This window comes from Jaculus jaculus, chromosome 9 (genome assembly GCF_020740685.1).
Source record: "Jaculus jaculus isolate mJacJac1 chromosome 9, mJacJac1.mat.Y.cur, whole genome shotgun sequence".
NCBI lineage: Eukaryota > Metazoa > Chordata > Mammalia > Rodentia > Dipodidae > Jaculus > Jaculus jaculus.
The window spans coordinates 120,966,072-120,979,758 of record NC_059110.1 but is presented as its reverse complement, the minus strand read 5'-3'; the positions used below and the strand labels follow the sequence as shown (position 1 = coordinate 120,979,758).

General features: G+C 53.2%; 2 protein-coding genes across 4 annotated transcripts in view; one reads left to right on the top strand and one right to left on the bottom strand.

The window, feature by feature from the left end:
• On the top strand, positions 1-5,326 carry Syngr2 (synaptogyrin 2). Its single transcript, XM_045157879.1, has 4 exons — positions 1-124; positions 3,469-3,706; positions 4,055-4,194; positions 4,271-5,326. The coding sequence occupies exons 1-4, from the start codon at positions 26-28 to the stop codon at positions 4,463-4,465; spliced, it is 672 nt and encodes a 223-aa protein (XP_045013814.1). The 5' UTR covers positions 1-25; the 3' UTR covers positions 4,466-5,326.
• Positions 5,327-6,943: 1,617 nt separating this feature from the next.
• The window catches only part of Tk1 (thymidine kinase 1), a 9,341-nt gene continuing 2,597 nt past the window's right edge, over positions 6,944-13,687 (bottom strand). For 2 of the 3 annotated variants that reach the window (XM_045159132.1, XM_045159130.1), the window contains exons 4-7: positions 11,421-11,514; positions 8,485-8,574; positions 7,826-7,945; positions 6,944-7,747 (exon numbers count right to left, since the gene is read on the bottom strand). In XM_045159132.1, coding sequence (XP_045015067.1) covers positions 7,556-7,747; positions 7,826-7,945; positions 8,485-8,574; positions 11,421-11,514 — 496 coding nt within the window. In that variant the 3' untranslated portion in view covers positions 6,944-7,555. Of the gene's footprint in view, positions 7,946-8,484; positions 8,575-11,420; positions 11,515-13,687 lie in introns of all 3 variants that reach the window. The other variant, XM_045159129.1, reaches the window with a different exon arrangement.

Genomic DNA, 13,687 nt, shown 5'->3' with positions numbered 1-13,687 from the left:
TCGGCGGCGCGGCGGACTCGGCGACATGGAGAGCGGGGCGTACGGCGCGGCCAACGCGGGCGGCTCCTTCGACCTGCGGCGCTTCGTGACGCAGCCTCAGGTGGTGGCGCGCGTCCTGAGCCTGGTGAGTCCCCGGGGAGCCTGCCGGGCACCCCCGGCCCCCGCCGCCGGGACCCGCGGGCCCCTAGCCCGGAACGGCGACAGGTGGCGGCGGCGGCGGCCGCGCGTCGCGGGCCTGGCGGTCCCGGACGCTCTCCGTCCCGGGGCCTTCGGCCTCTTCTGAGTCCTGCAGCGTCCCGCCGCCTTGTCCCACCGGGTAGTTCCGGATCCTGTCGCCTTCCTCCCCACCCCCCCGGGTCCCCGCCGCACCCCTCGGGGTCCCGCCGGCCGGGTGGCGGGGTGTCCCCGGGGTGCTACGGGGAGGCCGGCCTGCGGCCCTGCTGGCAGTGGGCGGAGCCTGGGGCGACTCCGAAGCAGGTGGCCCGCACGCCGCCACGCCTAGCTCGCGGAGATCACCTGGAAGGGACTTTCTGAAGCCTCGTGGGGTTACGTGGAGCGGGCAGGCGGTGGACGCGGTGTGTCTCCGTTTTACCCAGAAGCTAGGCCAGCCTTGTAGTGCCAGGTGTGCATTGGGGGTGCCGGGATTGGGGCCTACTGCACCCAGAGGGTGCCTGCTTGGGGCTGTAGCCTTCGGTCGTGCCCCGGGCTCCCCCGACCCTCGCGCTCAGGCTGTGGGGTGTGGTGGGTCCCATCGTAGGCTGTGCCCGAGGAGCGGATAGATGCCCTGTGGGCCGGGATGGCAGTGCCAGGAGTTCTGTCCCACACACTGCTCCCAGGGAGGGAGTTCCGGCTTCATCTCCCGCTGGGGGCGGGGCTTGTGGCTGCCAGCTCCAGGGGCCCCTGGAGAGCTCCGTGGGAGGGCAGCTGCCGGCCCTGGGCGGCCTCTCAGAGGTAGCAAGTGTCCAAAGACTCTGATGCATCCAAAGCGGTGGGATGAACTTGGGCTTCAAGTTCGAGGAGGAGGCAAGGTGACTTGAGACCATGCCGTAGGGGCAGGCGCCCCTCTTGGATGTTCCACCTTAGAAGCCCCCTGGCTACTGCCGGAGTCTGGGTGTTGGGCTGGGGCCGCGGGCCTTTGGGTCAGACCCCCTGGAGTGTCTGGTGCAGATGCCAGCTGCTGTGGGGCTGGACGCAGACATGGAGGGGAGGGGCCAGCGTGCCAGAGAAGCCGGAAGTTCTTGTAGGGAGTAGGCTAACCTTCTGCTGAGTTCCTCGCCCAGGGAAAGTCAGGAAAGCATTGAAGGCGTGGGGGGATTGGAGAAGTCCCACCCTGCTGACTCTGACTCTGCTTTCCAGAGACTCTGCTGTAGCAGATGTCGGTACAGGGTGTTAGGCTGAGGGTTGGATGAGACTCTGAGTCTAGGTACTGTGACTTGGTGGCTCACTTGTTTAAGACTGTAAACTCTGCATTTCCAGAACTCTGGAGGCTGTGGCAGGAGGATTGCCATGAGCTTGAGTTTTGCCTGAACCTACATAGTGAGGTCCAGGTCAGCCTGGGCTGGAGTGATACTGTCTCAAAAAAAAAACAAGGCCATCGGGGTGTGGTGGCATACACCTTTAATCCCAGCACTCTGGAGTCAGAGGTAGGAGGATTGCTGTGAATTCAAGGCCAGCCTGAGACTATACAGTGAATTTCAGGTCAGCCTAGACTAGAGTGAGACCCTACCTCAATAAAATAAAACAAAAAAGGCACTCATCTTAGTCCCAGCATCGGCATGGCTATAGTGTAGGAAGATCGCCATGAGCTTGAAGCTAGAGAGTGATCCTACATTGTGAGTTCCAGGTCAGTCTGGGTAGAGTGAGACCGTGAAAAAAGCAAACACAACCAGCCCTCCCTCCCCCCACCAAAAAACCCCAAGCACTGGGAAGATGGCTCAGTGGTTAACAGTGTTTACTTGCAAGGGCTATTGGCCAGTGGACTATTCCACAGCACCCATGTAAAGCCAGATGCAGAAAGTGACACATGTATTTGGTGTTCCTTTGCAGCAGAAGCAATAGGCCCTAGTGTACACAACACACATATGCACACACACAGGCATGCATGTACAAACAAATGAAAAAGAAAACCAAGCCAGGCGTGGTGGCGCATGCCTTTAATCCCAGCACTTGTAGGAGGAGTGTGGTGAGTTTGGGGCCGCCCTGAGACTACAAAGTGAATTCCAGGTAAGCCTGAGTTAGAGTGAGACCCTGCCACAAGAAAAAAACAAAGAAACAGGTTTGGTGTCATATGCCTATAATTCCAGGGCTAGAGAAGTTGAAGCAGGAGTATCAGAAATTCAAGGCCATCCTTAACTACTTAGACTGAGTTACACAAAACTCTTCAAAAAGCACTAAAGGGGGCTGGAGAGATGGCTTAGCGGTTAAGCGCTTGCCTGTGAAGCCTAAGGACCCCGGTTCAAGGCTCGGTTCCCCAGGTCCCACGTCAGCCAGATGCACAAGGGGGCGCACACGTCTGGAGTTCGTTTGCAGTGGCTGGAAGCCCTGGCTCGCCCATTCTCTCTCTCTCCCTCTATCTGTCTTTCTCTCTGTCTGTCACTCTCAAATAAATAAATAAAAATTGAACAAAAATAATTAAAAAAAAAACAGAACCTCAGGGTTGGAGAGATGGCTTAATGGTTAAGGCACTTGCCTGTGAAGACTAAGGACCCAGGTTCGATTACCAGGACCCACGTAAGCCAGATGCAAAAAGTGGCACCTCCATCTGGAGTTCTTTTACAGTGGCTGGAGGCACTGGTGCACCCATTCTCTGTCTGTTACTGTCTCCTCTCTCAAATTTTAAAAAAAAAAAAAAAATGCAGGCCGGCATGGTGGTGTACGCCTTTAATCCCAGTATTTAGAAGGCAGTGGTAGGAGGATTTCTGTGAGTTTGAGGCTACCCTGAGAATACAGAGTGAATTCCAGGTCACCCTGGGCTAGAGTGAGACCCTACATCAAAACACAAGCCTTTAATTCCAGCACTCTGGAAGCAGCGGTAGGAGAATCAGAATTGCTGGGAGTTTGAGGCCAGCCTGGGACTAGAGTGAGACCCTGCTTTGAAAAACAAACTCATTCCATGTGTAGATTGCCCTTTGCTTGGTCACAAACCTAAATGACACAACATCTGTGGGCAGGCCACTGGGTGGGGAAGGCCCCTCCCAGGAGATCCCCACCAATTGCCCAGTCCTCTCTATCCCAGGAACTCCCTGCCAGGCCCCTGGTAAGTGCCAGCCATCTGGTGATTCTCAAGGCACAATTTCTCCACCCCCTCATTGCAAGTCTCAGAAGGGGACAGCAGTAGAGGGACAGGAGAGTATCCCCATGTCCAGCCTGGGTCCTGGTCTCTAGGCACTAGGGAAGGTTTACCCTGAATATGTCCCGCAGGGGTCTGTGGGATAGTGCTCACCCATCTGCCCTCCTCCTTTCCCTCAGGTTTTCGCCTTGATTGTATTCTCATGCATCTTTGGTGAGGGTTACAGCAACACTCATGACACAGGACAGATGCACTGCGTCTTCAACCGGAACGAGGATGCCTGTCGCTACGGCAGTGCCATTGGGGTGCTGGCTTTCCTGGCCTCAGCTTTCTTCTTCGTGGTCGACATCTATTTCCCCCAGATCAGCAACGCCACTGACCGCAAGTACCTGGTCATTGGTGACCTACTGTTCTCAGGTATCTGCTTTCTGCTCTGATGGGCACCTGGGCTCCGGAGCGCTCAGCTCTAGGACCTGTGATTGAGGGACCTTGGGACCTTCAGTAGAGGGACCCAGGGTTAGAAATCTAGGTTGAGCAGGCTGATTGGTGAAACCCAAGGGTGTTAGTGCACAAGGGCGGGTCCTGACACTGGGTCTCAGTCTTTCATCTCTCCTACCCAGAAAGCGGACCCTTTGGCTGTCACCTCTTTCAGCCTCTGTAGTTTACACTGGCCGAGTCCTGAGTTAAGGGAGCCTTGTCCTGAGGAGCCCTGCCCTGGGTCTCTCTCCCCAGGGTGACCCTTCCCTCTCTCCATCCTCTTCCCAGCGCTCTGGACCTTTCTGTGGTTTGTTGGTTTCTGCTTCTTGACCAACCAGTGGGCAGCCACCAGGCCAGAAGATGTGCTGGTGGGAGCCGACTCAGCGCGGGCAGCCATCACCTTCAGCTTCTTCTCCATCTTCTCCTGGGTAGGTCGCCAGCTCTGTGACCTTCGGGGAAGGCGCAGGTTCTCTAGTCCTGCTCACACCTTGGGTCTCCCTGCAGGGCATGCTAGCCTCCCTGGCCTACCAGCACTACAAGGCTGGAGTGGACGCCTTCATCCAGAACTACGTGGACCCCACCCCAGACCCCAACACGGCCTACACTTCTTACCCCAGCGCCTCGGCAGAAAACTACCAGCAGCCGCCCTTTACCCAGAACACCGAGACCTCCGAGGGCTACCAGCCCCCCGTGTACTGAGCAGCTGGGCTGGAAGGAGGCAGGGAGGCTGCCCCCCACTCTGGACTCTTCCCTCAAGGCTTGTCTCCTGGGGCCACAGCCCCTCTTCCTGGCTCCTTGCCTGTGGCAGGTGGTAGCCCAGGAAGCCCTCTGCCTTCCCACACCCCAGCCGTAGCAGCAGAACACACCCCAGTGCCTGTGCCCAGGGGGCCTCACAGTCACCCGCTGACTGGCAAGGGCGTTGGCTAGGAAAGGGGTTTAGATAGATCTTCTCTCATTGTTGGGTTTTTGACAGTACTGGGATGGGACCCAGGGCCTCGTCCATGTTAGCCATGTGTCCCACCACTGTGCCACGTCCTCAGCTCCTCACCCACCTCGATGCAGCCGCTGAAGGCAGAATGGTGCTCACCACGTGCCGTAGCACCCTGTAGCCCACGGCTGAGCTCAGCCTGAGGTGATGGGAGCCCGTGTTTTTTTTTTTTTTTTTTTTTTTTTGCCAAAGATGAGATGGAGGACCCTTGCATGTCTCCTTGAGGTGCTGGGTTCAGGCTCCCCACCTCCTCACTCAGGTTTGACACCCAGCCTCGGGCTGGGTTTGTGTTCACCACTGTGCCAACTGCCCCAGGCTGCCTTCCTGACAGCTGTGGGGTGGGCTGGGGTCCACCTCAGGAGGCCTGGACACCACCTCCTCGCCCCCACCCCCCAGGCAGTAGGGAGGGGCTTTGCCTGGAGAGAACACCCCGCTTTATATATTCTCTGCCAAGGTTTAGTTCCAAGTGTGGGAGGGCCGGATGAATGTATTAGAGCCTCGGGGACACCCCTGCCCTTGGGCTCTGTAGACTAGTCTGGAAAGGGAATAAATGTGTTTTGTTTTTTTTCTCATGTCCATAGTCCTTGGTTGGGCCTCAGCTTGGGAGGAAGTCCACTCAGGACACCCTTGTAGAGTTTACATTGTTGCATTTTACTTTGTTTTCTAGGCAAGATTTTATTCTAATTCAGGCCAACCTGGACTTTACTGAAGCTCCAGACTACCCTTGAACCTCAGCCTCTCAAGTGCTGGGATTAAAGGTGCACCACCATGCCTGGCTTTGTTACCTTGTTTTTTTGTTTGTTTCTTTATCAAGATAGGGTCTCACTCTAGCCCAGGCTGACTGTAATTCACTATGTAGTCTCAGGGTGGCCTTGAACTCACCATGATCCTTCTACTCTGCTTCCTGAGTGCTGGGATTAAAGGCATGCGCCACCATGCCCGGTGTTTGTTACATTTTTATACTTAGCCAAAGGCCGAGAAGTGATTTGGTTACTTTTGTAGATACTCTAGGTGTTTACCCGGGTTGCTCACAAACTCACCCTCCTCCTGCCTCAGCCTCCTATGTGCTGGGATTACAAACATGCCCCACCACCACACAAGCGTCCCTAGGATTTGTTATGCAGGACGGGTGGCAGCTCCCCTCCTGGGGTCTCATTCCTCACCCTGCCTTCCACCAGCATCCTAAAATAGCCACTGTGCTCAGCCTGTAAACAAGACGAACTTTTCTGGACTGCTTGCCAGGGCCCTGCTGCTGCCCTCCTAGAATTTGCTGTCTGTGAGCTGCCCCTCGGGATACCTCTTTCCCATCAGAGATAGGGAAGAGGTAAGGCCAGGCCCCCCTGAGCCCCTTCCTGGGACATGGCAGCGAGTGGGCCTGGCCACCCCAAAGACAGTGACCCCTCTATAGCAGGAAGCAGTTCTTCCACCCCTGCCTGAGGCAACTCTTGACTTCTCTTTTGCAATGACAGGCAGCTGTCTACAGCTGTGGTTTCTTTCCAAGTCCCAAGCACACTAACCGGGTTCTGAGTGGCAGGTCTCCCCACTACAGCACAGCTTCTTGCAGTGTTTGGAGACAAGCTAGGAATGCTGCTGTCTGCATAGGGAAATATATAGGCATGGCCCAAATCTGTCTTGAGCGCCCCAGACCCCAGCTGACTCTGGCCTTCAAGGGAGCTGCCACAGCCCACTTTCCAGAGTGCCACTGAGCACCTACTATCAAGTGTCTGTCTCACAAACAAAACCTGACCTCCAGGCGGGCTGGAACAGCAGCTCCACCTCAGCCTCGGGGTGTGTGGTAGGGGTAGGGGGAGGAGTGCTGCTCTAGGCAGGTTCATTTACTGTTTTTTTTTTTTTGAGGTAGAGGTTTGCTGTAGCCCAAGCTGACCTGGAATTCACTATGCAGTCTCAGGCTGGCCTCGAACTCACAGCTATCCTCATACCTCTGCCTCCCAAGTGCTGGGATTAAAGGCATGCACTGCCATGCCCCACCATTTCCTATTTTTGTCCTGAAATCAGCCAGATAGGAAAGTGGCCTTTCTCTTAGGATGTACTGCACCATCACTTCAGAAGGGCTGTGGTTAAGAGAGCAGGAGCACTACAAAAAGATGTGGGAAGAAGTCTTCGCCTAAATCCTGTGGGAGCTGCTGCCTGCAAGGCCTGGGGAAACCCTGGTTACCGAGAAACTTGGGCCCAACAGGTAGTAAACTTTATTATTAATCATTAATTTCATACGCTATAGCAAAAGAAGCTTGGGCCCTGCTCCTACTACTACTCCTTTTTAGGAGCCAGAGCCCTGGGGTCTGAGGCCTGGCAGAGCCAGAGCCACCAGGGTAAAAGATGAGATGACTGCGTGGGGGAGGGGCTTTCAGCACGAAGCGCAGTAGCAGTAGCAAGGGGGCCGGAGTGCAGACCATGGCCAAAGGGGCAACAGAGCCTTGGTGTGGGGCGGGGCTCAAACTTCCCAGCGAGCCCAGAAACTCAGCAGTGAAAGCAAGCCACGGACAGGGAAGCAGTCAGCAGCCTCAGTGTCACAACTGCATGAGGTCTGTCCTCATCCCGTGGGGAACGCGAGACCCTACACCACCAGACCACAGCCAGCTCTAGCCTGGGGCAGGTTGTTCCCAGCAGCTGGGGGAGGAACTAAGAAAGGGCCAGAAGGGAGGAGGTGACCAGCAGGCCCCACGCCAGGGCAGAATGTTTCTCAAATAGTTGCCCCAGCTCCTCCTCTGGGCCTGTTCTTGAGTCCACACCGTGGCAGAGGAAAGGAGCCGACAGCTCCTTGGCTGCAGGCCCAGCTTCCCTCAGTTGGCAGAGCTGGACTGCAGTACCTGCTGAGGGGCAAAGAGCTTCCTGGCAGCAGAGGCTTCCCCTGGCTTACCCAGCACAGGGCAGTTCTCTTTGTTGTCCAGCCCAGGGGGCTGGATGGAGGACTTCTTGAAGTAGCAGAGGCGGCACACGGAATGGTACTTGTCTGCGCCCCCGATCACCTCCACCTGGTGGGCAGGAAAGGGACGTGTGAAGGGCAGGAAGCAGAAGCCCACCCCGCCCCACATAGAAGGCTGGCGAGCTACCTCTTTCTCCAGGCCCAGCCTCTTGGTGTAGGAGGCTTCCCGGTAGCACTCCATGCACACGGCGGTCAGCTTCACCACGCTCTCGGCCAGGGGCACCAAGTTCAGGATGCTGCCGAAAGCCTACACCCCGCAGGACAGCCAGTGTGCTCAGTTACCCAGCCAGCTGTGGTTCTCTCTCTCTCTCTCTTTTTAAAAATTTACTTATTTATTTGAGATTGACAGACAGAGAAAGAGGCAGAGAGAGAGAGAATGGGCGCACCAGGGCTTCCAGCCACCATAAATGAACTCCAGTCGCGTGTGCCCCCTTGTGCATCTGGCTAATGTGGGTCCTGGGGAATCGAGCCTTGAACTGGGGTCTTTAGGCTTCACAGGCAAGCAGTTAACCGCTAAGCCATCTCTCCAGCCCTGTGATTCTCTTTTAAACCCTTTGATTCGTGTCCCCAACACCAGGAAAAAATAACACACCTTGACTTTGCCTTGCTGGAGCCACACCCTGCTCCCCATCCCTCTGCCAGCTCAGAGCACCTGCCAACAGATGACATCTGGCCTGGACACACCCACCCCTGGGCAGACCAGGGCAGCATCAAGGCATTCAGACCACTGAGACCCCTTCCACTACCTGTCAGGTACCAGCACGAGGCCTGGGTCAGATGCCTTACCTTCCTCTGGAAGGTTCCATCCAGCGCAGCCACGATTACTGTCTTGCCGGCATTGGCCATAGCCTCGCAGAAATCCACGATGTCAGGGAACTGGCAGGGCAGATGGGAAGAGGGTGAGCAAGCTGCCCTGAGTGGTGGCCTCTGGAGCTTGACAGCCTGTCCTGTGAGGCTCCATCTGCATGGCACACCCACCCACCACCACCCAGCTCCTCATAGCCAGCCTTCATGTACTGCTCCAAACCTGATACCCAGAGCCTGGCACCCAGAGGGTCCCCTATGAGCTAAGGAGTAGGACCGAGATCCTTCCTTCACAGCTCTCAGGAGAAACAGGCCTTGCCAATGCTTTGCTCATGGTCTTCTGGCCTCTAGAACTGTCAGAATAAAGTTCCCTACTTAAGACTCATCTACTCAGCTGTGCTAGGTTATATTTAAGATGGAGCTTCATGGGCTGGAGAGATGGCTTAGTGGTTAAGGTGCTTGCCTGAGAAGCCAACGACCCAGGTTCCATTCTCCAGGTCCCATGTAAACCAGAGGCCACAAGGTGGCACATGCATCTGGAGTTCATTTGCAGTGGCTAGAGGCCCTGGCATGCCCATCCTCTCTCTCTTCCTTCCTCTTTGTTTAAAAAAAAAGTGAAGCTGTAGCTGGAGGTGAAGCTCTGTGCAGAGTACTTGCCCAGCATGTGTGAGACCTTGGGTTCCATCTAAAGAATGAATGAATGGAGCCGGGCGTGGTGGCACACGCCTTTAATCCCAGCACTGAGAGGCAGAGGTAGGATTGCCCGTGAGTTCAAGGCCATCCTGAGACTACATAGTGAATTCCAGGTCAGCCTGGGCCACAGCAAGACCCTACCTGGGGAAAAAAAAAAAAAGGACAAGTGAATGAATGAATATTTTCATCTTTAGCCTCTCAGGGTGGGCTTACTCATGGTTAGCAGAAGACTTCTGACATTCAGAATTCAAAGGCAAAAGCCACAGAGGCCAGGAGTGGAGGATGTGGCAAGTGAGAAAATGAATTCCCAAAGATAAAGACTACATGAATAGCCACAGAGAAAAATTCAAAGGCAGGGGCTGGAACACCTATAATCCCAGCACTTGGGAGGCAGAGGTAGGAGAATGGCTGTGAGTTTGAGGCCAGTCTGGAACAATAGGTTGGCTCCAGGTTAGCCTGGACTAGAATGAGATCCTACCACAAAAAAAAATAAATAAACAAACCAAAATAAAACCACACATATATTATTGGAAAGAAGGACTAGGTCTACCCAACTGGCATGTCTGAGTGGGGAGGAGAAGGAAGGCAGCTGCAGGGCTCTGGGATTGCCACTTCCTCGGGCCACCTAGACTAGGACCAAGCCAGACAAAGACTGTGCCACAGTCTCATCTCAACAGACAAAATACAGGTAGCAGCTAAGCCACATCCCTCTCCTGGCTAAAGTGTATAAACCTCCTTCAGGCGCCCTTCCACCATGTTCCCAAGACACACAACACCCTGCCTGCAACAGGTAAGACGCCCACATGGTTGGACTTAGGGACTGATATGGCCAAATGCGGCCTTCCTTTTTCTGTGTGTGCTTGTCACATTGCCCAGATTAAGACTGTCATTACTTGTGTAAAACAGAAAAGATTGTCTTCTTTTTTTTGTCTTTAAAGCATGGCTTCCCCTGGGGCTAGGGTGATGACTCAGTGCCTAAGAGAACTTGCTGCACAAGCACGAGGGCTGACTTCAACCCCCAGCACGCACATAAAACGCTGGGCAGGGCTGGAGGGATGGCTTAGCAGTTAAGGCATTTGCCTGCAAAGCCAAAGGACCCTGGTTAGATTCCCTAGGACCCACGTTAGCCAGATGCACAATGGGGTGCCTGCATCTGGAGTTCATTTGCAGTGGCTGGAGGACCTGGTGTGCCCATTCTTTCCCCACCTCTTTCTCTGTCAAAGGCATGCACCACCACACCTGGCTTGACTAAAAAAACAAAAAAAGCAAAAAGCTGGGTAGGACCACACATGCCTGTATCCCTAGTCCTGTTCCAAATGAACTCCAAACACATGCACCATTTGTGCATCTGGTTTTACGTTGGTACCGGGGAATCAAACACAAAACAGTAGGCTTTGCAAACATGTGCCTCTAACTGCTGAACCATCTTCCCTATTCCCACTCCCCCCCAACTTTTTTTGGAAGGGGGGAGGCTTTTCAAGGTAGGGCCTCGCTCTAGCCCAGATTGACCTGAATTTACTATGTAGTCTCAGGCTGGCCTTGAACTCACAGTGATCCTCCTACCTCTGCCTCTCGAGTACTGGGATTAAAGGTCCTACATAAGCCAGATGCACATGGTGGCACATGCATCTATTCGTTTTCAATGGCTAGAGGCCCTAGTGTGTCCACTCTCTCTCTGTCTCTAATAAATAAATAAAAATAAAATCTTTAAAAAATAAAATTTTTAAAAAAGCAAATTAAATAACACAGGAAGGCAAGAGCTAGGGAGATGGCTGAGCAGGTAAGAGAACTTTCTGTACAAGCATAAGAACCTGAATTCAACCCCCAGAACCCACTTAAAAATCTGGCAAGCTGGGTGTAGTGGTGCACGCCTTTAATCCCAGCACTCTGGAGACAGGTAGGAGGATCACTGTGAATTCAAGGCCAGCCTGAGGCTACATAGTGAATTCCAGGTCAGCATGACCCCACCTAGATGAACATAAAAAGAAAAAAAAAAAAAAACAAAAAACATACACAACACACACTGACTAAAAAAAGGAAGGGTAAAATAAATCCCATATGATAACAGTATGAAAAGGGGTGAGGAAATTCAGACCCTAGTTGAAGCAGGTTATTTTTGTGACTTTCCTAAAAGACCTAAAGTAGAATTTTGAAACCAGCAAGGGAAAAGGGCACAGAGAGGGTTATCTTTGGGGGGGGAGTGGTTATAATACAAGCCAACTTACAAACTGTCCTTCATCGATGCCAATGACAGCCACACTCAGGGCCTCCTGGGTCACATCCCGGAGTAGGCAGGCTGGCAAGGCGTCCATGGTATTCCTGGGAAGAGAAGGCCAGAGTGTGAGCAAAGCCAGGCCAGCCAGGGAGCCCTCAGCTCAGGGCCTTACAGCCGTCTGGAGTGTGGCCTGTGGGGGACAGATGATGAGAGTAAGAGCCTTGCTCAGAAAACCAGTGATCTGCTGAGTGTGGAGCACATGCCTTTAATCCCAGCACTCGGGAGGCAGCCGTAGGAGGATCGCCGTGAGTTCAGGTCAGCCTGGACTACAGTGAAACCCAATCTCAAAAAAACATGGGCTGGAGAGATGGTATAGTAGTCAAGGCACTTATCTGGGAATCCTAAGGACCCAGGTTTGATTCCCTAGTACCCACATAAGCCATATGCACAAGGTGACACACACGTCTGGAATTTGTTTGCAGGGGCAAGAGGTCCTGGCATTTGACCTCCCTCTTTCTCTCAAATAAATAAATAAATAAGATATATATAAAAACTTAAGCCAGGTGTGGTGGTGCATGCCTTTAATCCCAGCACTTGGGAGGCAGGGTAGGAGGTTCACCATGAGTTCAAGGCCACCCTGAGACTTACTGAGTGAGTTCCAGGTCAGCTTGGGCTAGAGTGAGACCCTATCTGGAAAAATAAAACCAAAACCAAAAAACAAAACCAGATCAAAAAAAGGGCTAAAAGCCGGGTGTAGCCTTTAATCCCAGCACTCAGGAGGCAGAGGTAGGAGGATCACTGTGAGTTCAAGGCCAGCCTGAGACTCCATAGTGAATTCCAGGTCAGCCGGGGCTAGAGTGAGACCCTACTTCGAAAAACAAAAAAAAAAAAGGGAGGGGGGCTGGAGAGATGGTTTAGTGGTTAGGCACTTGCCTACAAAGCCTAAGGACTCACGTTGAATCTCCAGGTCCCATGTAGCAGCCAGACACATGGTGACACAAGTGTGCAGTGTCGCACATGCACACAAAGGGGCGCACACGTCTGGAGTTCGCTCACAGGAGGCTGAAGGTCCTGGCATGCCCATTCTTTCTCTCTACCGCTTTCTTTCTCTCTCAAAATAAAAATAATTTTAAAAAATTAAAAGAGCTGGGTGTGGTGGTACACACCTTTAATCCCAGCACTCAGAAGGCACAGGTGGGAGGATCACTGTGAGTTCGAGGCCACCCTGAGATGACATAGTGAATTCCAGTTCAGCTTGGGCTAAAGACGCTACCTCAAAAAAACAAAACAAAAGGGCTGGAGAGTTGGCTCAGCTGTTAAGGCACTTGCCTGCAAAGCAAAAGCTCCCAGATTTGATTCCCTAGAACCCATGGAAGCCAGATGCATAAGGTGGCACATGTGTCTGGAGTTCGTTTGCAGCCGCTGAAGTCCCTGGCATGCCCATTCTTTCTCTATCTCTCTCAAATAAAATAAAATTAAAATAAGCCAGGTGTAATGGTGCATGCCTTTAATTCCAGCACTCGGGAGGCAGAGGTAGGAGGACTGCCATGAATTTGAGGCCACCCTGAGACTACATAGTGAATTCCAGGTCAACCTGGGCTACAGCAAAACTCTGCCTTGAAAAACCAAAAATAAAATAAAATAAATGTTAAAATTTTTTTTTAAAAAACTACAAAAAAGGAAAAGGTTGCAGAGCCAGGCACCTTTAGTCCCAGCATTCCGGAGGCAGAGGTAGGAGGAAAGCAGTGAGTTCGAGACCACCCTAGGCTATAGAGAGACCCTACCTTGGTTGGCGAAGGGAGGAGAAAAGAAAAAAAGGGCTGGGGAGATGATCCAACGGCTAAAGGAGCTTGCTTGCAAAGACTGCCAGCCTGGGTTCGATTCCCTAGTACCCACTTGAAACCAAATATTCAAAGTGGTGCACACCTCTGGAGTTTGTTTACAGCAGCAAGAGGCCCTGGCCCACACATTCTCTCCCTCTTCCTATCTCAATGAACAGAAGTATTTTTAAAAATGAAAAAAACAAAAACAAAATAAAGCAAACACTGACAGACGGACACATTACAGTACTCCACGCACCTGAAACTCCTCTTCCTCTTCCCATACACGACCAGAGACAGGCCGTGGCTTCAGTGCCAACAGCCTGTGTTTAGTGACTGACCCATGAGCTCTGACCCACTCCAGATGCCACACATGTGACCATTCCCTGTCACCCCCTGACACACACACTCACCCCATCCCTGTGTGGTGGACCCCACAGAAATGACCTGCATCTTG